General features: G+C 28.0%; 6 protein-coding genes across 9 annotated transcripts in view; 4 read left to right on the forward strand and 2 right to left on the reverse strand.

Moving 5' to 3' along the window:
• Positions 1 to 19,430, reverse strand: part of Cdc10 (cyclin-dependent kinase 10) — a 39,368-nt gene extending 19,938 nt beyond the window's left edge. The window contains exons 1-6 of one of the 3 annotated variants that reach the window (XM_072005095.1): positions 19,261 to 19,428; positions 18,681 to 18,835; positions 17,993 to 18,593; positions 17,584 to 17,880; positions 17,245 to 17,378; positions 17,122 to 17,175 (exon numbers count right to left, since the gene is read on the reverse strand). In XM_072005095.1, the coding sequence (XP_071861196.1) occupies positions 17,140 to 17,175; positions 17,245 to 17,378; positions 17,584 to 17,880; positions 17,993 to 18,593; positions 18,681 to 18,835; positions 19,261 to 19,270 (1,233 nt within the window). In that variant the 5' untranslated portion in view covers positions 19,271 to 19,428 and the 3' untranslated portion in view covers positions 17,122 to 17,139. Of the gene's footprint in view, positions 1 to 16,996; positions 17,176 to 17,244; positions 17,379 to 17,477; positions 17,881 to 17,992; positions 18,594 to 18,680; positions 18,836 to 19,260 lie in introns of those variants that run through there. The other 2 variants (XM_072005094.1, XR_011800032.1) reach the window with 2 other exon arrangements.
• On the reverse strand, positions 399 to 6,881 carry Mute (gon-4 like protein muscle wasted). Its single transcript, XM_072005090.1, has 15 exons — positions 6,752 to 6,881; positions 6,498 to 6,668; positions 6,136 to 6,407; positions 5,877 to 6,052; positions 5,606 to 5,805; positions 5,203 to 5,520; positions 4,953 to 5,145; positions 4,749 to 4,874; positions 3,737 to 4,402; positions 3,510 to 3,666; positions 2,890 to 3,445; positions 2,580 to 2,808; positions 1,624 to 2,370; positions 676 to 783; positions 399 to 510 (listed from the first exon to the last, which is right to left on the reverse strand). Exons 1-14 carry the CDS (start codon positions 6,829 to 6,831, stop codon positions 733 to 735), a joined length of 3,942 nt encoding a protein of 1,313 aa, XP_071861191.1. The 5' UTR covers positions 6,832 to 6,881; the 3' UTR covers positions 399 to 510; positions 676 to 732.
• On the forward strand, positions 6,809 to 11,896 carry LOC139988121 (uncharacterized). Its single transcript, XM_072005122.1, has 3 exons — positions 6,809 to 6,920; positions 7,008 to 9,059; positions 10,488 to 11,896. The coding sequence occupies exons 2-3, from the start codon at positions 8,894 to 8,896 to the stop codon at positions 10,640 to 10,642; spliced, it is 321 nt and encodes a 106-aa protein (XP_071861223.1). The 5' UTR covers positions 6,809 to 6,920; positions 7,008 to 8,893; the 3' UTR covers positions 10,643 to 11,896.
• Positions 12,634 to 16,802, forward strand: Csp6 (chemosensory protein 6). The gene is made up of 2 exons (XM_072005119.1): positions 12,634 to 13,135; positions 16,517 to 16,802. Exons 1-2 carry the CDS (start codon positions 12,952 to 12,954, stop codon positions 16,708 to 16,710), a joined length of 378 nt encoding a protein of 125 aa, XP_071861220.1. The 5' UTR covers positions 12,634 to 12,951; the 3' UTR covers positions 16,711 to 16,802.
• A 1,151-nt stretch (positions 19,431 to 20,581) lies between the features above and the next one.
• On the forward strand, positions 20,582 to 23,401 carry Btbd9 (BTB (POZ) domain containing 9). The gene is made up of 10 exons (XM_072004743.1): positions 20,582 to 20,991; positions 21,052 to 21,204; positions 21,265 to 21,454; positions 21,555 to 21,810; positions 21,870 to 22,002; positions 22,077 to 22,214; positions 22,282 to 22,412; positions 22,477 to 22,605; positions 22,679 to 22,868; positions 22,981 to 23,401. The coding sequence occupies exons 1-10, from the start codon at positions 20,662 to 20,664 to the stop codon at positions 23,176 to 23,178; spliced, it is 1,848 nt and encodes a 615-aa protein (XP_071860844.1). The 5' UTR covers positions 20,582 to 20,661; the 3' UTR covers positions 23,179 to 23,401.
• Positions 23,402 to 23,993: 592 nt separating this feature from the next.
• On the forward strand, positions 23,994 to 27,601 carry LOC139987873 (ankyrin repeat domain-containing protein 13C). 2 transcript variants are annotated; one of them, XM_072004619.1, is made up of 9 exons: positions 23,994 to 24,736; positions 24,842 to 24,883; positions 24,979 to 25,083; positions 25,161 to 25,292; positions 25,526 to 25,737; positions 25,831 to 25,962; positions 26,062 to 26,223; positions 26,284 to 26,684; positions 26,801 to 27,601. In XM_072004619.1, the coding sequence occupies exons 1-9, from the start codon at positions 24,613 to 24,615 to the stop codon at positions 26,814 to 26,816; spliced, it is 1,326 nt and encodes a 441-aa protein (XP_071860720.1). In that variant the 5' UTR covers positions 23,994 to 24,612; the 3' UTR covers positions 26,817 to 27,601. The 2 variants fall into 2 exon arrangements, with proteins under 2 accessions (XP_071860720.1, XP_071860721.1); XM_072004620.1 differs by having other exon boundaries at positions 23,995 to 24,256.
• The last annotated feature ends 311 nt before the right edge of the window (positions 27,602 to 27,912 follow it).

Below are 27,912 nucleotides of genomic sequence, written 5' to 3' on the forward strand. Positions count from 1 at the left end.
ATGTGTTGTATACATAAATATAAATATATAATTTATGAAATAGAACTGTTTTATGAACTACACATGTAAAAAAACTTTAATAATATTTTAAAAACACGACTTTCATAAACTAATTTCATTTATTTCTATAAGATTTTATAAAATTAAGAGAAGTATAACATAATCTATATAATTTTATAATTTAGTAGCTTATGAGTACTATTCTTCTTGTAGCTATGTTTTAACACTATACTCAAATACAAATATGTGAAGTATGTTTTCTTTGTAATAATAGTATTAATATTCCATTGTTGTCTTTTTCCTCCTGAAAAGATTTGAATGTACTAAAAGATTTTTGACGAAATTAAAAAATTAAAGCTTTCAATGTTGCAAATAATCTTATAATTTCATACCACGTGCTGCTATCCTCAGTTGAATATTTTAATTAATATATTTGGTTTACATTTCCTTGTTATGGCATAGTTTGTTATGCAAAGTGATTTTTGTCACTGATGGGAACAAGTCCATAATCTAGAACAAAAATAAGTTAACGATTTATATCAAAATATGTAGGTATTCTAATAATCTTGTTGTTATTATATAATAACAATAAAAAATAAAACAATAAAAAGAGATAATATATGTATTTAAAGATATTACATTTTATGAAAATATTTTTTACTAGCATACACTTACCCAGCAGAAGTTTGGAATAAAGAGTAATAACATTATATCCTTTTTAACTAAAGATAATTACATCATTTTCTTTAACAAAGAGAGCAGGATTTCGCATCTTTCTCTAACCTATAGAATGACATTAGATATATAATATACATATCCAAAATATATAAGAATCAGAATATATAAAAAATAATATATACTGGTGTGCAAAATTAAAGGATCACAAAATTTTTGGCGAAAAATTGTCGATATTTATAAATTGCTATAACTTCGTGGAAGAAAATTGTATAACAATTTAACTGGCCTCATTTTGAAACTCGAAAATTCCTCATAACCCTGTGTTCATTCTTTTTCAGAGATGTTTTTATATTATATAACGGTTGAAAAAGTGAAGATGCTTCTTTTTCTCGCAAATTTTAGAAATTCAAACAATTGTACAGAATTTACGTTTTAAGATGACTTTGTAAAAGGAAGTTTACTTTTTACAATAATTTATCAAAAGTTGATGTATGATCTTTTGTCGCCGTACATTACAGACGTAACACTACGCCGTGCAACCTCCTTACGATGTACTTTGAGTTATTCCAAACCCAGCAGAACACTTTCCATTTAAAATGCAATAAAACGCCGACAAAAATTTCGCACATCAACTTTTGATAGGTTGTTGTAAAGGGGATTTTCCTTTACAAGGTTATCTTAAAATGAATCCCGAAAAAAATTTTTCGAACTCCGTACAATCGATTGAAAGAAAAAGTATCATCACTTTCTCACCCATGATATACTTACAAACATCTCTACAAAAAATGAAAACATGATTATGAGAGAGGAATCATCGAGCTTTAAAATGAGCTCACGTTGATTGTTGTACGGTTTTATTTCGGGAAGTTATAACAGTTTAAATATTGATAACTTCTCATTGAAAATTTTGTGATCTTTTAATTTTGTACACTAGTGTAGACTCACTTGATCAATTGTACGATTTCCTAATGTTTTACTGACTAGGATAAGTGAATTTTCAGAATATTCTTTTTTTACAGCTTGTAATAAGATCATATCTTCCTGCCGTGTCCATGACTTTGTATTTATATTGGTACTTAAATCAACAGAATTTTTTATCTCATCAGATAAATCAACCTTGCTTACGCTGTCATTTGACGTTCTTATTTTCGCATCCGATGTATTTTTTGTTACTGTTTCTTTAGAATTTTTATAATCAATGAATAAGCATCCTTTTTCACCTAATTTCATATGATCACTAACATTTGAGTCTGTGTATTCAACTTTTATTTCTTGCTTGTCAATTTGTTTCTCTTTTTTATTTTTACATTGAGATATGCGCATTCTTTTTGTACTTCTATCTATATGGTTTATTTCACTTCTGGGTCTTTTAAAATCTTTTTTCTGATCTGTACATTTTGACGGCGATTTTATAGCTTTTTTAGACTTTATAATTAATTTTTCTCCTTCTTCATTCTCTTTGGTAGGTGAATTTTTTGCTATAAAAGATTTCTGATGTTGTTCATCGGTATGAAATTCATTCTTTGAAGACTTTCTTCGTTGTGTAGATGAAATAGATGAAGCAAATTTATCAGTAGCTTTTAAAGATATACGCGCAATATTTTCCAACTTTTCTTCTTCAGCTCCAGGGAAAATAATTTTTGCAGGTCTTAAACCTTCAGATGTTTGAAGGTAAATTTTTCCATTGAGGAACTGTATTTTTTAAATGTAAATCATAAATTTTTGTATTAAAAATATGTTAGTTCCAAATAATACATATAAAATATTAACTTTTATTTTAAAAAGCTATCAACAAGTAGTTAATATGTGTATGTTTATTAGTTGTAATTCATCTTTTCACTTCTATTCTGTATTTGAGACTATTTTAAAAACTATCAAAAAATAAATAAGAAAAAACATACCCTTGTGCCACAAGACACACAATGTTCAGAAATATTTTTAGAAGTGGATTCTTCATCGTTATGACAACTGCATTTGCAGTTTTCTCCACCATAAGGATCTTCTTGAGATGATAATACGGGCAATTCTATATTTTCATATAATTCAGGTGCATCTTCAGTATAAATTTTACTTTTATCATATGGTCCCACTGGACATGTTAAGTTTTCAAACATATGTGATGCAAACAAACTGTAAGATAGTAAATATATAATTAGACACCTATAAATTTTTTCTTATTAATATATATAATAATATTATTATTTATGTTACCTTTCTGGAGGTTTAGCAGTGGGTAATATTTGTAAAAATAAATCCATAACTAAAGGATGTCCCTTAAGTATGGGACTCATAGTTGCATGAACATGTTCTAATGTTATCTGTGGATCAGATGAAAGCTGTGTAATAGCTTGCATCATTTTTGCTATTCGAGAAGGTTGTTTAGCAAAATATATTTGAGCTACATTAACAAATTCGCTCATCTTTTGAAGCATTATATATTCCACTGATTTATCCATCATCGCAGCTTGATGTGGCCTCAAAAACAACAAAAAATCTGTACAAAGCTCAGGATATTCTCGTAATTTTTCACATACATCTCGATATAAAGTAATAGTTATTGTATCTTTATCTATCGCAGTTTTTTTCATAATTTGTTCATTGTGCAAAGATCTTGATGGACTCGAGAATGATAATTCGTTCTCCATTTGATTAATGCTATCTAATTTGTCATAATAATCTAAATATAATTTTATCACAGATCGTAATGTTGCTGGATTGTTAGATTCTAATGCCAAGTGCAATTTCTGAAGATATGATGCTGCAAACTCTATATAAAATAACATAAGTAAATTAAAATAACTCGAGTACTTTAAACTTATTAAGACACATACTTGAACCTCTTTCTTCTTCGTTTAATGGGTTTTCAGATTCTAAAAGTCTTTTAATGTTTTCTAACTCTCTAGCTTCTTTAGCTTTCTTTCTACTAATAGAATCTTTTTTAATAGTTGTGCTAGCTAACATTAATTCTGCAATTTCATCTTCATTATCCTAAAATAAAATATAAAAATCTTAAAAACGTTAATTTTATTTCACTAAAATTAATGACAATTTTACTTACAAGTTTAGGCGTACCAGATATTTTCTCTATATTTTTATCTATATCATTCTTTTCTCTGGACTTTAAGGCATTGCAATTAGATGATAAACCTTTTGGTCCTAAAACTTGGACCATTAATTTCATATTTTGAGCACTTCTTGTTTTTGCTAACCTAGGAGTAGTTTTTCGTAATTGAGGTAATTCTTGTACTATTTCAGAAGACTTTTTAGAAAACTTCGGGTGTTTTAATGTAATTGAATTTGTAGATACATCATTCCGAACTTCTTTTAATTCACTTTCATCTGTTTTTTTCTCTTTTTCTTCTTGTATACTTATAATTTTTAAAGAGTTGTTACGATGCAATGAACAATCTGTATTTAATGCATGTGTATTATGTATTTCAATATTTACTTCATTGTTTGATATATTTTTAGAATTTTCACAATTAATGTTTCCACTTGTGCACAAATTATCTTTTAATGCATTTTTAGTTGTTGTCTTCTGCTTTGTATTTGCAGGTAATATTTTTGGTAATATATTAATAGGTGGGTTTTGTGTACACAAAATGTGAGTTTTAGAAACAGAAACATGGTTTCTATTTCCATTTGTAAGACAATCTTTCTTCATAATATCATTATACGAATTAAGCATATGTTTTCTCTTTAAGACATTAATTTTCTGCTGTGTCTATAAAAATACATATGATATGACAAACATACAAAAAAGTTGGGGAGAAACTTTAGGAGTATGTATTGATTTACATCAATATTATTATCTATAGCAAAAAATGTTGCAGATAAGAGTTGAATAGTTTTAAAGGAGGCACATTTTTGTGTTAACCTTTTGTTGCTGGAATCTTTCATGCTTAATCTGCAGTATTTTTTTCCAAAGATAATAATAGTGAGAGAGATCAAGATAATCAGGTACCTTATTTTGCGGAAAAGATAATTATATTAAATAAGAAGAAAATATAATAATGTAGAATATCGATTACGTATATAGACATTTATAAATATTTTAATGAAATACTTACATTATTACAATAAGTTTGCCAAATTACAGGTAATAGATTTATTGATTGATCTTTGGGTGCTTTGAGATCGCATTGTAATGTTATATAATGTATTGTTCTAGGAGCACAACCCTTCTCAAAGTAATGCTGTGGAAACATTTTTCTAGTAAAGTTCTGTTATATTAAAAAAGTGTATTGTATTATTTGTAGATATATTATATTTACTTTTATTGGATTTGCATTCTTTGTGTATCGACGTTTTCCAATGTGATTTAATAATCCTTCAGGTTCTCTGCATGGTACTAAATACTGATTAATTAATTTCACTGCATCTAATAGTTGGAGTTTCTTACTTTTTAATTTTTTTGATTTAGTGGCAACAAAAGGGAGAAACTGCTCCAAACCCAGTGCAATTAAACTAGAAGACAGATTTCTATAAAATATATATACTTTTTTGATACTACTATTTGCATACCTCTCTTCAGATTTTAAATATGGAGGGCGTACATATTTATTTAATTCACTTCTGAATGGTATTTCAGGCAAAAGTTGTGGATACATTAGGGCCTTACTGTCCATAAATAACTTTTTTAATTCTGGATGAAATTTAGGAATACACTTATACCTATTTTTAAGATATATTCTTTTTATTGCATCCCCATCTGCCATAGCTTTTTTGAAATCTTCAGAAAATTTGTTATCCAAAAATTTATTTTCCCAATCAGATACTAATTTTAAAGCATCCGGTAAATTTGCTACATTGAATGCAGAATTAGGGCCATTACTTAAGTACCTAATAAAAGTAATATAAATTCAATATATACTTAATACACTATATATGTTTAATTTACAAACTGCTTACTTAGTTGTAAACTTACTTTATACTATTTAGATTTTCTTTGCATGTTTTTGACTGAGAATGTAGATCTGGGTGCATATATGTCATAGCAAAATGTTGTACCATTAATTGTACATGTTGACGAAATTGAACTGCTAATAACTCGCGTTGATTTGGATTCATTAAATTAGGAAGTTCTGGTTCTTTATAAGTAGGTAATAAATCTGTTACAGAACAATTCTAAACCAAAATTAAAATTGCAGTAAAATTATATTCTTAATTAAAATATAATAATCATATCGTGGTCTTACCATAAAATTGTTTTCAACCGAAACATTTGTATTTTCTGGAGACCTTCTCTTTTTTGAAATCTCCTGGTCTTCTTTCGGAAATATATCTATAAACTCAAATAATTCTGCAGTCAAATTATTTAATTCCTTGCGTGTAACATTTACAGCTTTATCAGCTCTTAACTCTTCTTTATCCACTGTAAACATATTCAAATTAATTTAATAGCCTGTATAATTTAAGAAATGTATAGTATATAATCATAATTTTTATCATACATACAAAGTTCTGTTTCTTCGTCTTCTAAAATATTATATTCTGGATCTGCTTCTGAATCATCTTCCACCATAGGTTCTTGAGTGAGTGGTTGAGTAAATTCTTTTAAGAAATTATCCCAATCTTCATCTTTTTCACAATCTAAATCATACATATCGATGGTTATATCAGGGGGTATAAATGCTTGTTCAATCTGTTCCAAAGGTGTTTCGCTTAAACAAACTTTGGATCGTGTTCTTTGACCAATACTTTCTTCTTCTGTTGGCACATAAGGAATTCTAAAAATGTATAATATTAAAGTAATTAGAATTCTGTTAATATATTATATTAACATATAATTTAAAACTATCTTAAGTATGTTAAATTACCCAGGGATTTTAAAAATTCCTTCAGGATCATGTGATTCTTGTTCTGGATTGTATTCTTCATCAGAAGAATCTTCTGGTAATTCTTCTTCGATTAATGCTTGTACTTCTGATGAAGTTTTCTTCACTGGAGTAATTGGCCATGGTATATTAACTTGAGCTGCTGCTAGCTCTCTACATTAATTAAGATATATTTAATTGAGATATATTTACTAATTCTACTATATAATCATAAAATATATTTTGTCAAACTATACTTGGTCTTTGCTCTTGTCAATCTTGGTTCAAAAGCTATATCATCCTCTGTATTATAAAGACGATTTTTAATCATTGCCATTATGTATATTATCACGTTTCTGCATGGTGGATCTGCGATAGTTTGGTCTAGTATCGACAGAGGGCTTTAATTCTCATATGTACATAAGTGTAATCTAAAATAATTTTAATTTACGTGGATCTGCGATAGTTTGGTCTAGTATCGACAGAGGGCTTTAATTCTCATATGTACATAAGTGTAATCTAAAATAATTTTAATTTACGTGAACTTATGTTTTTATTGCGCGATCTAAAAGATCTTCTAGTTATGTTGCACACAGTTACAACAAGGCCACCGACAACCAATTTATTGTCCTATCGATGAATCTGGTTGGTGAATTTTAAGCATGAGGACTGAGGGAACAGCACAAAACAAAACGAGTGTCTTTTTTTCCGCCGTTTTCATTTTCCATCTAATTTCCCGATCACGATCATATAAACAGATTTTGATACTCATATACCAAAAGTATAGAAAAAAATGCCGAAAATTGAATCGTGAAGATCTCGGAAGAGTGATCTTGGAAGACAATAAAGTTCTCGTTTTTACGAGAGTGACAGAGGTGAACAAAGTGTCTATCTCTATCTAAGCATTCATAGTATATCGCACGTGCGCAGAACAAACCCTTATTGTCTTTTACGTTGATTTTTCACGACTCAGTTTTAAGACGATTTCTTCTACGCTTCCGACAGAGAGGAAATTTCCTCTCTGCTTTCGATATAGGAATGTTCAGACCTGATTATTTGTATAATTAGAGCAGTTTTTGCCAACCCTTTTTGGATCGTATCCCACTCTAACGCTTCAAAGATTTTAATGTCCTTCTTAGTATAATATCATAGCCAACAAGTCTTGAAAAGGTATAATTATAAATAAGTGCTTCAAATAAAAAAAAAAGGAACATAGGTAATACTGTTTTTAATTTGAAATTATGTATATATTTTCAAGCGTCGAACAAATTTAATACTTAGATACAATTGTGGCAAAATGATTATTTTGTTTAAATTAATAATATCGTAACTTTTGGATAATCAGAAAATTAACAACATGTAGAAATATTACATAAGATAAAAGGAAGTCTGTTAACATTTAAAAAATGATTTTTTAATTATATCGGTAATGAAGGTGATAAGGGAATTTTCTAACTGCCTCCCGGTAGAGCATACGTCTCACGTTGGCAAACGCTGCTTTGAATCATAATTAACAAGAGCAAATGTTAGGAAACGTAATGTAACGTAATGTTAGGAAATTCTTCTCCAATAACATTTTCCTTATATTTTACTACAGGATTTGTAAATTAGCAGTTTCTTTTAAATTTAAGCATTCGTCACTATTTACGTCATTAAAATCAAAGTTAAATGAAAATTATTTATCTCACTTTTGTGGATCGTTTGAAGAAACATTAGAAGAAAAAAAATGAATTTTCTTCTTCAATAGTATTTTGTTTTAAAGATTCTTGCACACCGAAATGATCACAAATGTCAATCAAATTTAAATGACGAATTTTATTTTTCTTTAAAAAATAATATTGAAATAATAATTATACTATTAATTATACCTATTAATATTATGACAACAAATTTAACGACGCCTAGAAAATAACTAATTTAATAATTAATAGGTTATACATACATAGATTTTCAGTCGTAATTGCATTTACATCTATTTGCAATTTGAGTTATCTATAAAGTTTGTCATATACTTATCGATTTAGAGATGAAGTATACACTACTTAGCATTTTTCTCTTATCCGATACTTTTATAAAATTGCATACATATTGCTATGGAATATCCACAAAAATTGTTTTCCATCAACAATTTGAATTTAGAAATATCAATGATTAAAGAAATATTACAAATATTAGATTTATGTAAGAATTTAAACCGTTGCAATCTACAAAATTTAGTTGTCTCTTTATTTATTTACATACAACTATACTACTATCCTCGAACAGGGAACAGAATAGATATAAAGTCGAGTTGGACTATAGTTTAAAGTATAGATCGGTTTTATCCCAATCGCGAATTAGGCTGATATACGACGACACTTGCAGAGTTACTTTTCTTTTTCTCAATATTCGGATCAAAAATGAAAGTAAAAATACTTCTCCTCTTTGCTATTTTCACTTTGACAAGCTTTATCAAAGCACAAGATACGACTTCAACATTCCTGATGGATAGACTGTACATAGAAAAGCAGATTAATTGCATCTTAAGTTTGAGACAATGCGACTCGACAGGAAAAAGAATTATAGGTAAAATTTAAAATATAAGTTATTTATTAAATTTCTGGGGTCCTTAGTGAAAATATGTCTATATAGAAATTACAAGATATTAAGTACAAGTATATATCTTGCAGAGAGTACAAAAGTATTTTCATTCAGATCATATTTAACCCTTACTACACACCAGATATGGTCCAGATAGCTATTCATAATGCATATTAATTTTTTACTAAATATGTGTTTGCAATAAATATCTTCTAACTTCTATATACATTTTCAAACTAACTTTATATTCGACCAATATAATCGTAATTGTCGTGTCTGAGTACAGTGATAGTGAAATTTCAAAATGTTTTATACGACGCATACAATATAGTAAGTACTTCTAAGTAAGAATTCAAATGAAAAAGCAAGAGTACTTTTTAAATTTTACGTAACAGTATCCTTAAATTTTGTTAATTTTCGGATAAATTCGTGCTCAGAAGCAATTTTTAAATTGTCAAATTGTCGCACTTAATTTACCGAGAGATCGCACTTGATACAGTTGAAACGTTGAAACCCACTGGTTTTTAAATTCGAACGAACAACGGAAAACAATACAGATCGTACACGTCGTATATAACTGCATGATCATGTATTATACGTTACCGTATAATATACATGTAGTCATTGATCATAAAAACTATAGTATTTAATAAAACTTTAACTAGAAAGTTAAACAAATAGTTAAATAAATAAAAGATATTACTTTGTCTCTATTCTCTATTTCATTACACTATGATGTATATTTATATGCTCAAACTCTCATCGAATCAGACATTACAATGGCACAATTGATTAAAGTTATTTATAAAAAATGTAAAATATCAGAAGGAAAAATAGGTAGAGGAAATATTCTTTCTACATACATATATATTCTTTTCACAATACAAATACAAACCACTATTTCGTTAAAAAGTAGACGAAGGCCAATTCGTAATAATTATTCCACGATTATTAAAATCATTAAATCGCTTAAATCGTCTTCTTAAAATGGTGTATATATACATTATTATATAATAAATATGTATGTTCAAGCAGAAAATGTTGATTCTTTAGTTCATCAGGAAAAAAATATCTATTCTTATGCAACAATTTATCGATAAAAGATAAAATATTAAATAATTTCGCGTTCAAAATATACATGTAGAATCTTGTATTTTAAAAGTATATTAAACAAACGAAAAAACATCATCAAAGTTCACCTTCGATCACTTTGCTTTGTCGTTTCATCAATAAAAGTTATGCATTGTTGGTAAATGAATTTTATTATGATATTACGATAATGATATTTGTCAAGCAAGAGATAAATTAAGCAGAATCAACTGTTTTTCCTCTTAGCATGCAAATTTAGAAGGTCGTATTCAGATTTAATAATTCGTTCGTATTACATATAAAATATTGTTACGATTCTTACAGCTTTGTTGCCAGAAGCGTTGAACAATCATTGTGAACGTTGTACACCTCAACAAGCTGCACTTGCACACAAATTGACAGTATTTATGCAACAAAATTATCCCAATGTATGGGAATCGATTATACGCCATTATAAATTGCTGAGATATTTTACATAGGATGAAAGGATATCATGGAAAACAATATTTGACGCTGCAACAAATTCTTGAGAGATTCTATAACTTTGAACGTAATTAACCTCATTATTAAAAAGTCTTATCATTAAACGTTTGTGTTTGTGAGAATTGTCATATATAAGAAGAAAAGAACAAAGTAAAATGTACTTACCATAAATTTCTATATTATGTACTTACCTACCGCAATATTAGAAATTTCGTATTTTCGATATCAGTACTTATCGATGAATTACGATGGATCATATACTATATATTATTATACTATATATACCTTTCCTGATTTGCCTTTAAATTTTCGTACCAACTATCAATCGGCTATAATCAATCGTAATTTATTAATAAATATACAAAATTTAGAAATATAAGATATTTCGTGGTCGTGACAGATATATAAGATATATCTCGCTGAATGGCGAAAATAACCTTTCTCGTCTCTTTCCTAGATTTCTAACTTTTAATTTCGATCTTTCAAGAGTCAATATATCTTTGCAAAAATTTATAAGAAATTATATTATCGTTACAAGTACATGTTCTTACAGAACGATTCAAAGGGCCGATATATTGAGTAAACTTTAAAATCTATAACGCATCATACATATTGCTTCTTACAAACGATCGATAGACTTTTATAGCTTTTATACATGCCGATGATTATCTTGTTATAAGTATATGTCTATCTTAGATGTATCTAGATAACGATGGTGAAATAATTGTTCGCCTATTTGATTAAAATGAAAAATGTATTTGCGTGAAACAAAGTCTAAGGGACAAGATAGAAAGTTTATACATATTATAATCGACGTATAGTCGGTTTACAATACAGTCGAATGATAAAGTGGGTTGAAGTTGCGATACGGTGTGCATTTTAATTAATCTGATGATTGTAACGTCGAAATGAATATATGTCTGTACATGATATGAACAGAATATTTTGTAAGTCATGGATCGACAGGTAATAGGAGATTCTACGAAGTAAACGTCAGGTAACGAATACATAATAATACATGATATATTTAATGAGTATTTAAAAGAATTAATTACTTTCTAAACTTACATAATCAGTGTCTTGAAATAAAATTTATTCTTAATCAAAAATCTCTATTTCCCAAAATACGTTGCAACTTTGTAAGAGATAAAACATAAAATTACACCAATTAATTAAATCGAACGATTTTATTACTTCGATAATTAATATCTATTATTTGATTATGATTATGTAGATATCTATTGAATTTTCTAAAGATCCTTTAACTGAGAAAGCTTATTCGCTTTTTCATTTATTTATTTATTGTATATATATCTACATAAATTAAATTAAATAAATAAATTATAAGATTTCCAAACGTAAACCTTGTTATAGCATTAACATCGTATTTTTATTGATGATCGTCCTTGGCAAGGTATGCAACGTAAATACTCGATGGTCATCCTCTAAACACGGCAAAGAATAATCTCTTTATTATTCTTGATAGCACGTTGTTCTCGCTGTGTTAACTACATAATTTCTATCACACTGCTCAACATGTATTCTCAAACGTCAAACATTCTTCGTTCCTCGTATATGGAGAGCACTTTATACAATTTTAGACAAACTAATTAGTAAAAAATTTTCTTTTAGAAGAAATTTATTGCATATTAATATTAACAAATTTATATAACAGATGGTTTTAATCGGGCGATCGGGTTCAATTATCATCTATATTCGCGACATTTCATAGAACAAGCAATAGTCCAATAATACGTACTTAAAAAATTTATTTAAATTTGTCTTCGTTCGTTTATCTAATTTCTCGGTAGATTTAACACCGATATATCAAATTAATTAGCTAATTTGAAAAATTTAAACAGGTGAAAAGTATATGACTGTTTGAAGGACAATTAACTATATATAAATGATAAAATATATTTATTTTATTTATCGGTATAATTTTTTATTTTAATTTATGATGATTGTATTCAATCGCTACTCTGTACAACGTATACGTACGTTTCATGGAGTATAAAATACTCGACTAACGCGTTTATCCACTCCCTCCAATGTCCTCTGTCTTCAGCTATATAATTCGACAACTTGCTTCAACTGTTACAAAGAGCGGTTTACTTTCCGCTGTATAGGGTAACTTTCAAAGAGACAAAGATAAGATTTGTTTTTAAATTACCATCTATTACTTCGTCAAACGGAACGTAGTAATTTGTACATTTTTCTATTTTCATATCGCTTTCATTGGTATAATCATCATAGAGTTTTGCATTTTGAAATTGAAGCTGGAAGAACGTGCTTCAATTACAATATGAAGATTTGTCTCTTATTATTTGCGTTGGTCGCGGTCGTTTGTGTAACAGCGGAAGATTATACCACCAAATATGACAATGTAGACGTCGACAGGATCTTGCAAAATGGTCGTATCCTCACCAATTACATTAAGTGCATGCTGGACGAAGGACCATGTACCAACGAAGGCAGAGAATTAAAAAGTAAGTACATACTCGGCATTATTTTCATAGACTTCACCGCTAATTATTCAAATTTAATTTTTCGTTTGTTACTTCTATCTAATGATATAGCTCCGTTATAGGTCGTTCGAGATTATACATTTAATTAATAATTTATTAATTTATTATACATGTAAAATACCTAATTCGTATAAATAATATATCTTTTCGAATTTTTCGATCGATTAACAAGTGTAAAAACAGTAGAAAACTATACTTATGTGTATAATAGTTTATATTAAAATACAATTTATTTTAATATAAAAGTACTAAAACTAATTATATATTTGTGCTGCTCGTATACTTTTCAAATAATATTCTGTATATGTATGTAAAGATATTATTTATATACATATCTATATAAAATTACACGGAGAAATGATTTCTCTATTAAAATGTCAATGAATTTTAGTTCAGTTTACAACAAGCGAATTAGTAATACATTTATGTAGATATTACTGTATAAAAATGTGAGAAACGAAAGAAATGACATTTCATAAATATTCTTTCTCTGTTTGTTTTGTCGTTATTAATATTTTTATATTTTAAATGCAATTATGTTAATGTTTTTACGTTAATAGCGTTAACATCGTAAAGCATAGGAAACGATAGAAAAACATTTATTTCTTAAAACGTGACTTTGAATATAATATACTCGTAATACACTGTAGGTATATATGTATATCTTTTTTTCTTTTTAATGCTCTATTATTTTCTTTCTTTTTCGAACTTTTGCAACTCATTGCTTTTAAAATAAAGAAACAGATGTAAATAGAAGACTACAGAATTTATAAATTTGTAAACAGACATATACATTTTTATAACTAACGAAGGAATTTTATTTAACTGCATAACTAAAAGTCACACCGGTTTCTTTCCGAGGTTTCTACGTGCATCTGCTGCAACGATTACGACAGAGTTCAATTCACTCTCCCTCTCTTTATTACATAAGTTGCTTTGAACTTTCTCGTTTTGATTACATCGAACTCTCTTAAGTAACGTCTAAGTTATTATTATACATATGTACAGTATGTTCGGTTTAAATGTATACACGCTATTATGTTTATAATTACCTATTGAAAATACGAAAAAATATTTTTTAAGAATTATTTCGTTTCACCAGGGTAACTTGGTGGAACGTTTGAATTTTCTTTAGATTGTTATTTACAGAGACATGAATATCAGCAAAGTTTTTTAACATGCACTATATATTTTTATTATTGTCATCTTTCTTATTAAACAATGTTAATGTGTATATTTAAACAATAATTTATCGGATATTTTCGTGAAAACATCGTGCAAACGTTAAATTCGATTGTTATTTAGTCCTAGAGGAAACGAAAAGAGAAAAATTAAGAGCGAGGGCGAATTAAAGAGCGTTGAAATCCGAGGAAGATTTCAGGATAGGAATGGAGAGAAAAATTGTCGTGGAATATTTGAAGGAAAAGAAAATGAAAGAGAGGAAAATGTATCTAAAAAGAAATGGATTGAGACAAACAGGAGAGGATGGAACGACTAAAAGGGGGGGGGGGGGAAAGACGTGAGAAGAATGTGAAGAAAAGAGAATATGAAGGTTCAGCAATAAATGCAACATAGCAAATTAGCACAGTTATACATACACATAAATAATTATGATTAGAATGTTAGGGCTAGCAGAGTATCTGAATGAAGAGAGAAGAGACGGAAGTCAACGACTAGTGATATGGGCGAGGTGCAGAAATTTGGAAAGGTGAAATAAATATTGGGAAGAAAAGGACGGAATTGCGATTTGTCCGAAGACAAATTCCGGACTTTGAAACACTTTTGATGAAGGATTATAGGAAAACAGAAAGAGAGATCAGGATAGAGAAAGCAGTGAGCGAAAGAAGGAATGGGAAAGTAGAGGAATAGTTAGATAAGTTGAAGGTAAAGCAAAAGAGAAAACAGATGTAATTATAACAAATAAAAAAAAAAAAGAAAAAAAAGTATATATATATAAGAAAGCGATAGTATAAAGTAATATTACTAAGAAAGAAAATAATTAAAAATATAGTTAGGTAATAGAGAATAAAAGAATGAAAATGAGAGACTTGAGCGAATGGGAAAAGCGGAAGGTTAAGATTTTTAAGATAAGGTTAAGGTTTAAGAATTTTAAATCAAGGATTTTGTACACCGAGCCCATTTTTCAGTCGTGATACTGAAAATAAAGAATATTGTTATATTAAGTTTAGTTAATATCTCTTATTCGTAACACTTGATTCGTAAGATGAAGAACGATTTTTTTTCCAGGCGGCATAAATATTTATGTTATTGTACAATTTTTACTAAATTCGTAACAGTATTTCGCATAAACTGTACAAGATGCAATTAATTACACTGTTACCCCAATTACAAATGTACGAATAAAAAAATCGAATTATTTTCCATCTTACGGATTACGCGTTATAAGAAACAAAATGTTGTCCGAATTTCATATTTACGTCGAATTTTTCATAAAAATATCCGATAATTTATTATTCAAACGTTCTCGTTATACATACACATCATTGAAATCGTTTTGAAATGTGTAATAAAATGGCAATTACAATAATATGTATATAGTTCTAATCTAAAAACTTCCATTAATGTTGACATCTCTGAAATAACAATTTAGAAAAAAAATTCAGACATTCCATTAAGTTTCCTCCACGAAATCAAACAATTTCGACATAAAATACCTATTTTTTCAATAACTAGAGAAATAATAGTACATATACACATAAACTAGATATACTGTATACATATATTAAAATAACTTTTGTTCTAATAACTCCTTCTTTTTTTTCATTACAATCCATTTCTTTTAAATTGAAATAATTATATTGAGTTGAGTATAAAAAAAACAATTTTGAGTATTCCATTAAATTTGTGCTTTTCAGATAATGTTTATCTTAAAAATAATATTAAATAATACTATAGAAAGACAAAAAATTGTTGGAACTTATTTCATATTGTTCCTAAACAAACACAAGAGCAAAAATCCTTATTCTAATTTTTACCTATGCATATATAGTTTGACAAAAATCATTATTATTTCTTTCTTGCTCTCCCTCCCTCCCTCTCTCTCTCTCTCTCTCTCTCTCTCTCTCTCTCTCTTTCTAATATGTAAATTTATATATATTATTGAGATTATTATGGTTTATTTTATAAACGATCAATTTCCACATGAGAAATAATTATAAATAATTATATAATAAAAAGTTTTATACTATTTAATTGTCCTTAAAAAATTATAATATGTATTATTGTATTAAGACTTCAGAAACTAATTGTATAGAGTTTTTATAATTGAATTGGAAAAATGTATATTATATGTAAAAATAATTTATTTGTTTATTATTTCAGAAATTTTACCCGACGCTTTATCTACAGGCTGTAGTAAATGCAATGAAAAACAGAAATATACAGCGAACAAAGTAGTAAATTATCTGAGAACTAAAAGACCGAAGGATTGGGAACGACTTTCCGCAAAGTATGATTCAAGTGGCGAATATAAAAAACGTTACGAAAATGTATTACAACCTACCAAAAACAGTTGAATTTATATCTATAGATCTAAACAATAAATTTATGAGGAGATTTGTACAATAAAACAATAACTAAAGTAATAAAATAGCTTAATGTATACATACATAGATTGTTGATAATAACTTTGTTACTTCATGTTAGTGAGCTATGATATTTATTAAATACTTTGTCTTATATGCTGAATTCATGTCTGATCAAATATTTTTGTCGTACTATAAATATAATTAAGTATTTAAAATAAAGAACGTGTGTTCATTTTCTTTTCACAAATACATGTTCTTTTAAATAGTTTTTGAGTATTTATTAATAAAGTTTATTTATTTCAAAGTCTATCTGTGAATGAATTCGTACATTGAGAATGAAGGATATAAGTCGAAATGAAATATTTTTAAATCAATAATGCCGAGATTTGTATTGCATTCAAAAAATAAGTATTTTCTTCATTCAACTCGCCTCTTCTTGACAAGTGAGCCAAGCTAAAAAAAATATTAATTTCAGTTTTAAGATGTCTTTTCCAAACATGATGAAACACATAAAGGTCTTACAAGATCTGAAATTGCAGGTAAATTGTTTGTTTGATCTGTAACATTTGTCTCTGGTTCTCTAGCCTCTTTTGGTGGAGCAGTTTTTTTCATATTTCTATGTTGTGGAAAAGTGGGCATAAGTTTGGGGTCACATGCTAAAAAAAGATTAAATTAAACGATAATTAACAATTTTAAAATATTATGATAATTAAGAACTTCTAAGTATTACGATAATAATATACAGGATGGTTCACCAGATATTGCTACTTCAATTTACGTGACTGTTATTATTCACTGGAAGAAATGTATAGATAATAGTTCTGGTGGATCACGCTATACATATCGTTTTCTGTGACTTACGCAAAGGAGCTTCTTTAAAGTAGCTACTTTGTAAACATTCTTCTGCAGTGGCTCTCTTTTTTGGATCATACATGAATAAGAAATTTAATAATCTCAAACCAGCGGCACTTAACCATGGAAACCTTTGTTTCAAATTATTATATGGTTGCTGTTTTAATGTAAAGTTCTGTAGCGCTGGAAGTGTATTAAACTCAGGCCAAATTGCTTCACTTGGTGTGCCTAGCAAGTCAACGATTAGTTCTAATTGTGCAATTTCTGATCGTCCAGGCAATAAAGGCCGATGTCCAAGTAGTTCCCCTAATAAAAACATGTATATGCATAAGCGAAATTTAAATTATTATATTAAATCTTTAATGTTATATATAAATCAAAAAACAAAAAAAAAAACAAAAAAATGAAAATACTATACCTAAAATACAACCTGCAGCCCACATATCGACAGAAGTTGTTTGAGTTTTAGCTTGTAATAACAACTCTGGTGCTCTATACCATAATGTTACTACCCTAGGGGTCATTGGCTTCAAAGGTAAACCAAACCACCTAGCTAATCCAAAATCAGCAATTTTTACACATCCTTTGTCCGTCATAAGGAGATTTGAAACTTTCAAATCTCTATGTACAATAAAATTGTGATGTAGATAACGCAAACCCTTTAATACTTGTAAAACAATACATTTGACTTGACTTTCTGAAAATGGAGCTTGCATATTGTCCAATAAACTTGCTAAGTCTTGTTCACAATATTCCATAGCAAGAAATATGCTTTCTAAACTTCTCCCTACTACTACTTCTCTTAAATGTACAATATTTTCATGACGACAGGACAAAAGAACAGATATTTCTCTTAAACCACTGACTGGAAGGCCATCTTTTTCATGTTCCATTCGTACCTTTTTCAAGGCTACAACTTTATCATTTTTAGTATCCCTTGCTCTATAAACAATTCCATAGGTGCCTTCCCCGATACGATTTAATTTTTCAAATTCAGACACAAATCTGCATTTACCTAACTATAAAAAAAGCAATAGAACATCTTTTATTACATTATAATGAATATAACTAAAGCTATAACAAAGATGGATGAACTATGTAGTTACAATATCTTGTTCTGGTATCTCCATTGGCTTGCCAGTCAAGAATGATGTTAATACTCCTCTTCTAGTTATTGGTGCTGATGGATCAGGACCAGATTCAGATGCAGTCTTTTTATCAGTATCATTATTTTCAACTGATTTTTTCTCCAATGTTTCGTCTAAAAAATTATTAAAATTTCACATCTAATATTTATTTTCTAGTATCTATTAGTATTTCATGCCTATTAATATCATTTAAGAAACAGCTTAAGACACTGGAATACTTTATACATTGTACTTTATAATATAGTAATAACAATTCTATAGGAAACACTTTTTAGAGTTGACAATTTAATTAATAAATTATACTTGAACTGGATCAAATTTAAGTTCCATTATTTGTTTATTTTTACCAATTTTTTATTTGAATTTAAAATTTAAGCAAGATTATACCAATCTCAACGACAAAAATCATTAAAAAATACAATTAGTTTAATGTACAAATATCATATAATTTCAAATAATATGTAATAACAAAAAAATCGAATTACTTAACCTAGCATAATAATGTTTATATGTTGATTGCAATCAAATAAAATCGTACCTTTTGTCATTATGCAATATTCTCAAAAAGATATTTTCACAACTATATTTATTTTTCTCTTTAACATTCGTGTTTTAAAAAGCGTAGATGCAAAAATTCTCAAATACTAACAACTAACTGACCGGGTAATTTTTAATAATTCATTTGCACCATTAGTAATATAAAAGATAGATTCGACAATCCACAGATATTAAGAAGTTAAAGAACTACCATTATACGCTACCTTGCGTTGCATCTTGCAAAACAGGATACCTTAAAAGTAAATGTTTATATTATTGGAATTATGTAAATAGAAATAAAGTTAATTAGATATATATATATAATTATTCCATTAAAATGTTTATAATAATATTGAGTTTTTTATTATCTTATGATAAATTTGCAGATTTTGTAATCCTTTTGAAAGAATATTGCATTTTAATAATAAATAAAGTCATAAATATTGTTAGTACGTTTTCTCTTTTATAACTTGGATTCTATGCACTTTATTCTTGCACATGATGCCGTCACAGAGAGAAATTTTTCAAACTTAAGAAGAAAAGCTTGAGCAAAGAGCTTAACAAAAAATTTTTCAACTTACTAATTTTTTGTATCTGGAATAATTACAGTCCCGATCTTCTAATAAAAGTAATCTTTACAATTCAAGTAGCTGCTTTCAATTTTTCGCGCACTTCGTCAAACAACAGTTAGGACGGTCATGGCGGTGCTCCATGAGCATTTGTGATAACCTTTAATACCGTTAAAATATATAACACAAATATCATATGTGTAATTTAAGTTATTGTTTAAGTAGTTTTAAACATATTAAATTTGTAATTTTGCTTATGATATTCATATTTCACGTATTGCATTGCCTTCAGACCACAATGCTTCCACAATGCAATATTGCATATTGCATTTCAACGTTTGTCTATCTTCAGTATCTATAAGTCTATGATATTTATGTTGTGATCAATAGATACCATTGTTAAAAAATAGATAGTACAAAATTAAATGTAAAATATAATATTTTTATAAATGGGATGTGACTTTATTTTTACGTTATAATGATTTCTCTGAGATTTATTTAAATTTATAGAAATTGTTTATCTATAGAAAAAAAGTTAAATGCGCAATTTAAACGCAAAATCGTAGTATACATACTTCAAGCATGTAAATACAATTAAAGATTAAAAATTAACCTTAAATTTAAATTAAAAGTTAACCTTACTTTTACTGTTTAATGATTGTAAAGTTTCTGTAAAATTGATTCTACTTTTCGTTTCTTGATTAGTGTGAATGCATGAATATCGAGAGAAGTATTATGCTATCAACGTATCTCAAGGAAAAGCTTTTAAAAAAGAAAAATAATTAGGGAAGAAGAAATTGCAATTTTGTATTTAAAAGATCAAAACCTAAAAAATGAGTTCTCATCATGAATTAAATATATCAGTAGAACATCCAATTTCTGGTGACATAAATCATATTAACACACTTTCTGAGGATATTGGTGCTCTCTATCTCTCAGATGATTATTCAGATGTAACTTTAATTGTTGGTGGACAAAGATTTAATAGCCACAAAATCATTTTAGCTGCACGTAGCCAATATTTCAGAGCTCTTTTGTTTGGAGGTTTAAAAGAATCCACACAACATGAAATTGAGTTAAAAGATGCTAATTTGACTGGGTTTAAAGGCCTACTTGAGTATATATATACAGGACGAATGTCTCTTACAGACCGACGTGAAGAGGTATTAATTGTCACTTATTTTCATTATCATTTTTATTTAACAAATTATTATTGTTTTTAGGTTGTGTTGGATATTCTTGGATTAGCACATCTTTATGGATTTTCAGAATTGGAAGCTTCTATATCAGATTATCTTAGAGAAATACTAAATATAAAAAATGTCTGCCTCATATTTGGTGCAGCACTTCTTTATCGACTAGAATTTCTTACCAAGGTATTGATACCATATCTAAAAATGCATTTGAAAATATCCACTGAAAATAATCTATTCTAGGTTTGTCATGAATACATGGATGAACATGCATGTGAAGTAATTCAACATGAAAGCTTTTTGCAATTAAGTGCTGATGCTTTGAATGAACTTGTCTCAAGAGATTCCTTTTATGCACCAGAGATTGATATCTTCTTAGCTGTACGAGCATGGGTAAATGCAAATCCTGATGCAGATGGCAAAACTGTTTTAGGTAAATATAAAAGCATTAAAAATAAAAAATCTGTTTTAAATATACTTTCAAAATAATTTCTATATAATACGTTATTCAATTGATTAGACAAATTTTGCAGATAAGGTACGATTAAACTTAGTTTCAATCACGGATCTTTTAAATGTTGTTCGCCCAACTGGATTAATTTCTCCGGAAGCAATCTTAGATGCAATAGCTGCAAGAACGCAAACACGTGATTCAGATCTTAATTATCGTGGTCGACTACTTATTGATGTAAATGTTGCTCATCCTATACATGGTGCTCAAGTCCTACAGGGTGAAATGCGTAGCTATCTTTTAGATGGCGATACAAATAATTATGATATGGAACGAGGGTAAATTGATAAATTCATTTTCCAAATTATTCATTTAAATAATACTATTCTTTTATTAGGTATACCAGACACACTATTACTGAATCACGAGAACATGGTATTTTAGTCAAGTTAGGAACTCAATGCATCATCAACCATGTAAAAATGTTGCTTTGGGATAAAGATATGCGTTCATATTCTTACTATTTAGAAGTGAGAAAAATAAATTAAGTACTAATTTTCATGTTTAATTCTTCATAGTATAATTATTTCTTACTGTTTTGTAGGTATCCATGGATCAAAAAAATTGGGTTCGAGTTATTGATTATACAGAATACTTTTGTCGTAGTTGGCAATACTTATACTTTGAACCAAGAATAGTTCTTTATATTCGTATTGTTGGGACAAATAATACCGTAAACAAAGTAAAATCATTATTAAAATTACATGGAATGTTTTTCTACTGTATAATTATAACTTTTATTTTTAAAGGTGTTTCATCTTGTAAGTTTTGAAGCATATTATACAAATCATACAGAAAAGCTCTATAATGGTTTTGTTATTCCAACACGAAATGTTGCTACTATGGATCAAAGTGCAACTGTTACAGAAGGTGTTTGTAGGTATGTAAGTTGTTGTGTATAAATGTATTTCATTCCTTCTTTATAATAAATTGTTTAAATATAGATCTCGAAATGCTCTCTTAAATGGTGATACATCAAATTATGATTGGGATAGTGGTTACACATGTCATCAAGTTGGATCTGGTTCTATTTTAGTACAACTTGGGCAACCGTACATTATAGATTCTATGCGGTATATATTATTATATTATCTATAACAAATAAGAAAATATGAAATTTTCTAATCAATATTTATTTACATATAGATTATTACTTTGGGATTGCGATGATCGTTCGTATTCTTATTATATAGAGGTATCCGGTAATTCTTGGAATTGGGTTCTAGTTGGTGATAAAACCAGAGAAGCTTGTCGTTCGTGGCAAACAATACACTTTGAACCTGCTCGTCCTGTCGTTTTTATACGTATTGTTGGAACACACAATACAGCAAATGAGGTAATGATTGCATGTTCATTTCGAGTAGTGACGTTAGGGGGCAACGAAACTATTTGTAATTAAACACATTTTATACATATCCAAAAATTATCCAAAACATTTTGCTTTTTAGGTTTTTCACTGTGTTCATTTTGAATGCCCTGCTCAAACAAATGATAAAGTTGTAAGTAAATCATTGATGCACAAAGAAAAGCAATTAAAAACTCACGATTCTATGATTTGGTCAGTGTCACTACCCCCAGAAACAGCTACAGAAGCAGTTAATATTGATCAAGAAGAAATAAATTCTACAGATAGCAATATTTTTTAAGACATTAACCATTTGGGAACAAATCATTATGCAAAATTTCATTAATAGTTCAAAAATTATGAACTAAGTATTGTACTTTCGTTTTTTGATTTGAACTTCCTATATATTAAAGGTTTAAGTGCTTGTATAGTATAGAGATATAAGTATTATATAATGATATATAATTGTAAAAATAATTGTAAAATAAATTTTTTAATTACAGTAAATTTTTAATTTAGTCAAATGAGTCTTAGTTCATTCCTATATGACTAAAGAAAAAAAGAAAACTGGAAATCGTTTGGTAATGCTTATTAAAATTTATTTAAAGTACTTAATAATGTAATAGAAGTTTATTGATTAGAAATAGATCGAAAATAACCTAAACGTATTTTAATAGTTACTAATTTACAATAATATAATGATACATATACATATACATATATATTTTCACAAAATTAATAGATAAAAGTAGAAAATTGATGGATATATACAAACATTAGAACTTATTTTTATGTAATTTTTAACTTATTTAAATATTTGAATTATATAATTAAAACATGTGTATATTCGATTAATATCGTATTAAAATTTTGAAAATGTCCCTAGCAACTTCATCTTTGTTACTTGATTGTATAATTTTTATATAATATAATATAAATTGTAATAAGTTTACTATAAAGAAATATACAATCTCATAATTCTCAAAGTTGTCAATTTTTCAGATTTAATTTATATTCATGTTTCAATTATAATATTTTCGTCAACATAAGATGTTTTCATTGATGCATTAACACATAACCAGATACATACATATATGTACACGCATTACAATGTATAAACTGCATTAGAGTGTGTAAGTAAATACCATCTTAATGTGGTGATATTAATGCAGTGTATTTGTACCACTTAGGATAAGTAATATTAAAATAAATTGCAATTTGATAAAATTCATTTTGATAACAAACACTTTGTAATTGTATTATAAGGGAGATGTTAAATGAGGTGACCAACCTATTTACTTTGATTATAAAAACGACCACCTAGCGCAAATACGAATAACACAGGACAAATAAAAACAGCGGCAAAAATAATAACATCGGTCAAACAACGATAATATAACGCGATTTAAAAGTTCTTTTTAAGTATATGAATATCCTAGGCGTCATATCATGAAAGAAGGCATATAAAAGTATCGATGTTTAAATGTAAACTTGAAACGTATTCAATCAAATATAAAGTTTATTCGTTGATTTTATTAATTATTAAACGTATAATGTCAAATAGTGAACTTTTATTCATGAATAATTTTCATGTAATGAAAGTTTTGATATGATTATTCAATATAACGTGCCATATTTTGGAAATGGAATACAAGGAAATTATTATTATATCAAGAGAGATTCGATTAGATAAAGAAAAGAATCATTGTTATTTTGGCTATCATTTTCTCAACAAATGGCCATGGCTGAGAATTTGGAAAATGAAAAATATCCTTTACACAAATGCATATTTCAAGGGGACGTTAAAGCTTTAAGTTCTTTAATCAGAACTTATAATATCGCTGAAAAAGATACACAAGGTTAACACAAACATTATAAATTTAATAATCTTGTTAACAATATATCTGTTGATAATTGATTTTAATTAAGTATACATTATAAAACAATTCATTTTCTTTCAATAGGAAATACTCCTTTACATTTAGCTGTCATGTTAGGAAGAAAAGGTAAAAATATTTATTTCAAATATACATTAATATACATAAATAATTATTTAATATACATTATTGACATATATGTAAAGTTTCAAATAAAATTTTAGAATCAATTCAATTATTACTTGCACACGGTGCACCTGTAAAAGTAAAGAACTTAGCTGGGTGGAGTCCACTTGCAGAGGCAATCAGTTATGGAGATAGACAAACCAGTTAGTAAAAATAATAGCAAGCTACTTATCAGAAAGAAATAATTTTAATATTAGTTATATATGTATATATATTACAGTATCATCACTTGTGAGAAAATTAAACCAACAAGCTAGAGAGCAAATGGAAGAAAGAAGGCCAAATTTACTTGCAACATTACGCCAAATGGGAGACTTCTATATGGAATTAAAATGGGATTTTCAAAGTTGGGGTATTTAATGTTATGTTTCAATTATAATTAAGTTGCAAATGCTTGCATGCAAATTCATATTTTTATGTACACTGAAGAAATAGGATTTATATGTATATTACAATAAGAATACTTTTTGGATACGTTGTATATTTTTGCATATTCTTTCATATTTGAATTTCCCATAAATGCATAAACGTTTGCAATCAATTTATAATAATTGTAATAATCTACAAATATCTGTAATTTTTCAGTGCCACTTGTTTCTCGTGTACTTCCTTCTGATGTTTGTAAAATACATAAAAGGGGAGCATCTATCAGAATGGACACTACTTTAGTAGATTTCAATGATATGAGATGGGAAAGAGGTGACATATCATTTATTTTTAATGGTGATAAAAAGCCAAGTAAATCATTGGCAGTACTTGATAATCTGGCTAAACGTTATCAAACAGTGAGATATGAGGTCAAATTGCTTTTTATTAATTAATATCTGCAACTGAATATCTTTTATTATGAGTTGTAATAATGAATTTATTATCATTGATTCATTTTTTAGGAAACAGAATTGGAAATACAAGATGAAGTCGATATTCTTATGTCAAGTGATATCATGGCTGCACAAATGTCGACAAAAGGTATTACACTTTCAAAAGCTCAGACAGGCTGGATATTTCGTGAAGATAAAAGGGTAAGGCCAGCATTGTTGGTTTTGCCTATGATACTTCTCCTCCTTCTCCTGCTCTTTTCTTAAAATTTTTTTGAGATATATCTCAAATATTTAATAAAGGAGATGGTAGGGCCTTTCCACGCGGAATTTTACCAAATCGACGGAATGGTTTTGGAAAGTAAGAAACGACGAGAACATTTAAGCGAGGAAGACTTACAAAAAAATAAGGCTATTATGGAATCATTAACAAAAGGAAGTTCACAAGGATTTGCTAATGAGAAGGTAAACAAAGTAGCAGAATTTTCTTTCTCTACTTAAATACGCTCATTTATCAACTTTTAGCCTCAAGTTAGAAGAGCTTCTTTAAATCCACCACCAGAATCAAATATTACTTGGGAAGAATATATTACGGCTCCACCTGGTCGATCTCCACTTCTTGGGAGAAATCTTGTTTACAAGGAAAGCAGTAAATCATTTAAAGCAACAGTTGCTATGAGTCCAGATTTTCCACTGACTGTCGATATGTTACTCAATGTTTTGGAAGTAATAGCGCCATTCAAACATTTTAGTAAATTGAGAGAATTTGTTCTAATGAAATTACCACCTGGTTTCCCTGTAAAAATTGATATACCTATTTTACCTACGGTGACAGCAAAAATCACTTTTCAAGAATTTGCCTTTCGGAATGATATAGATCCCAAGTTATTTAAGATACCACCAGATTACCTTGAGGATCCTATGAGGTAAATTTAGAAACCTGTTATAGTTTTCCTATGTAATCCATTTAATTAAGTAGTGTCTTTAAACTATTTCATTCTTTTTCGAAATATTTACTTATAAATTTTATAAATTTCATTAGATTTCCAGATTTATGACAGCTTCGCACGTTGGAGATAACTCAAGTCAATTATCATATTAAAAATGAAGCCTTTTTTTCTCCAAAAAACTATTTGAAGAGAATTATTTGGCTTTCAAACAAACATTTTATCAAACATATTGCTGCCAGAATGGCCTCCTAAAAAGTTACAAACTACTTTTTACAAAGAAATTGTTCTTTTGAATATGAAATATAGCAAATAGCAAGTATTTTTGTTGATAAAACTACATAATAAGTTTGAGGGTTGGTATACTTTATTTACAAAATTGTATATTAAATTTAATATATGGAAACAACTAAATAAACTTATGCACATTAAAACTAAGAGATACATTGTACACTATGAAGTGCATAAAAAATAACTCTTATCCATCTTGCTTTTTCTCAGCTCCAATTTTGAATTTTTCTTTTCCACGTTTAGTAATTAATACTTAAAAGAATATTTTGCAGTTTGCAGTATTTATTTAAAGAGGCTATTCTTATCTTTCTGTTAGAGGATGTATTATTAATTAGCAAAAACTATTGAAGAGGAGTATTATAAATAAATATTTTCTAAATATAAAGGCCAAATGGTGCATCCGATTTTACTGTATTATATTGACTTTATCATTTCCATAGTCTTTGAAAAATAGCGAAGCGGTTTATTAAGGTTACTTTAAATGTGACATCCTGCACATACCTAATATTTTGCTAGTAATCTAGCATTGTAATACATACTATATGATTCATGTATGTGTGTGTTTAGTTCAAAAATTTTTAAATAAAGATTATAGCAAATCATAATGTTGTATACATTATTTTAATTTTGAATTACTTTCATTAAAAATAATTGTATCAAATCTAATTTGTAATATGTCACTAGATAACAGAAATAAGAAGTAAATCGAAGAAGGTAATTGAGAAGGTAAGAAGGAAATTGAGAATATATATATCTTCGAGAAATCCAAGTTTGAAAACTTGGTAAATATACATATATATGAATTTATCCAATCTCAGACAGACAAGAGTAGATCACTTCGACAAAAGGTTACTCTAGATATGAAAATTAGTTGAAGATATAGAATAAAGTTTTTTTTATTTAAGGCTTTGTTTTT

Source organism: Bombus fervidus, chromosome 6 (assembly GCF_041682495.2).
Source record: "Bombus fervidus isolate BK054 chromosome 6, iyBomFerv1, whole genome shotgun sequence".
NCBI classification, from domain to species: domain Eukaryota; kingdom Metazoa; phylum Arthropoda; class Insecta; order Hymenoptera; family Apidae; genus Bombus; species Bombus fervidus.

Coding starts and splice junctions, on each gene's coding strand:
- Csp6 (XM_072005119.1), top strand. CDS start 12,952: ATGAAGATTTGTCTCTTATTATTTGCGTTGGTCGCGGTCGTTTGTGTA. Junction 13,136..16,516: donor CGAAGGCAGAGAATTAAAAA/GTAAGTACATAC, acceptor TTATTATTTCAG/AAATTTTACCCGACGCTTTA.
- Mute (XM_072005090.1), bottom strand. CDS start 6,831: ATGGCAATGATTAAAAATCGTCTTTATAATACAGAGGATGATATAGCT. Junction 3,446..3,509: donor CGAAGAAGAAAGAGGTTCAA/GTATGTGTCTTA, acceptor TATTTTATATAG/AGTTTGCAGCATCATATCTT. Junction 2,371..2,579: donor GTGTGTCTTGTGGCACAAGG/GTATGTTTTTTC, acceptor TAAAAAATACAG/TTCCTCAATGGAAAAATTTA.
- Btbd9 (XM_072004743.1), top strand. CDS start 20,662: ATGAGTTCTCATCATGAATTAAATATATCAGTAGAACATCCAATTTCT. Junction 20,992..21,051: donor TTACAGACCGACGTGAAGAG/GTATTAATTGTC, acceptor TATTGTTTTTAG/GTTGTGTTGGATATTCTTGG. Junction 22,413..22,476: donor GTTACAGAAGGTGTTTGTAG/GTATGTAAGTTG, acceptor GTTTAAATATAG/ATCTCGAAATGCTCTCTTAA.
- LOC139987873 (XM_072004619.1), top strand. CDS start 24,613: ATGGCCATGGCTGAGAATTTGGAAAATGAAAAATATCCTTTACACAAA. Junction 24,884..24,978: donor TGTCATGTTAGGAAGAAAAG/GTAAAAATATTT, acceptor ATAAAATTTTAG/AATCAATTCAATTATTACTT. Junction 25,963..26,061: donor TATTTCGTGAAGATAAAAGG/GTAAGGCCAGCA, acceptor TATTTAATAAAG/GAGATGGTAGGGCCTTTCCA.
- LOC139988121 (XM_072005122.1), top strand. CDS start 8,894: ATGAAAGTAAAAATACTTCTCCTCTTTGCTATTTTCACTTTGACAAGC. Junction 9,060..10,487: donor GACAGGAAAAAGAATTATAG/GTAAAATTTAAA, acceptor CGATTCTTACAG/CTTTGTTGCCAGAAGCGTTG.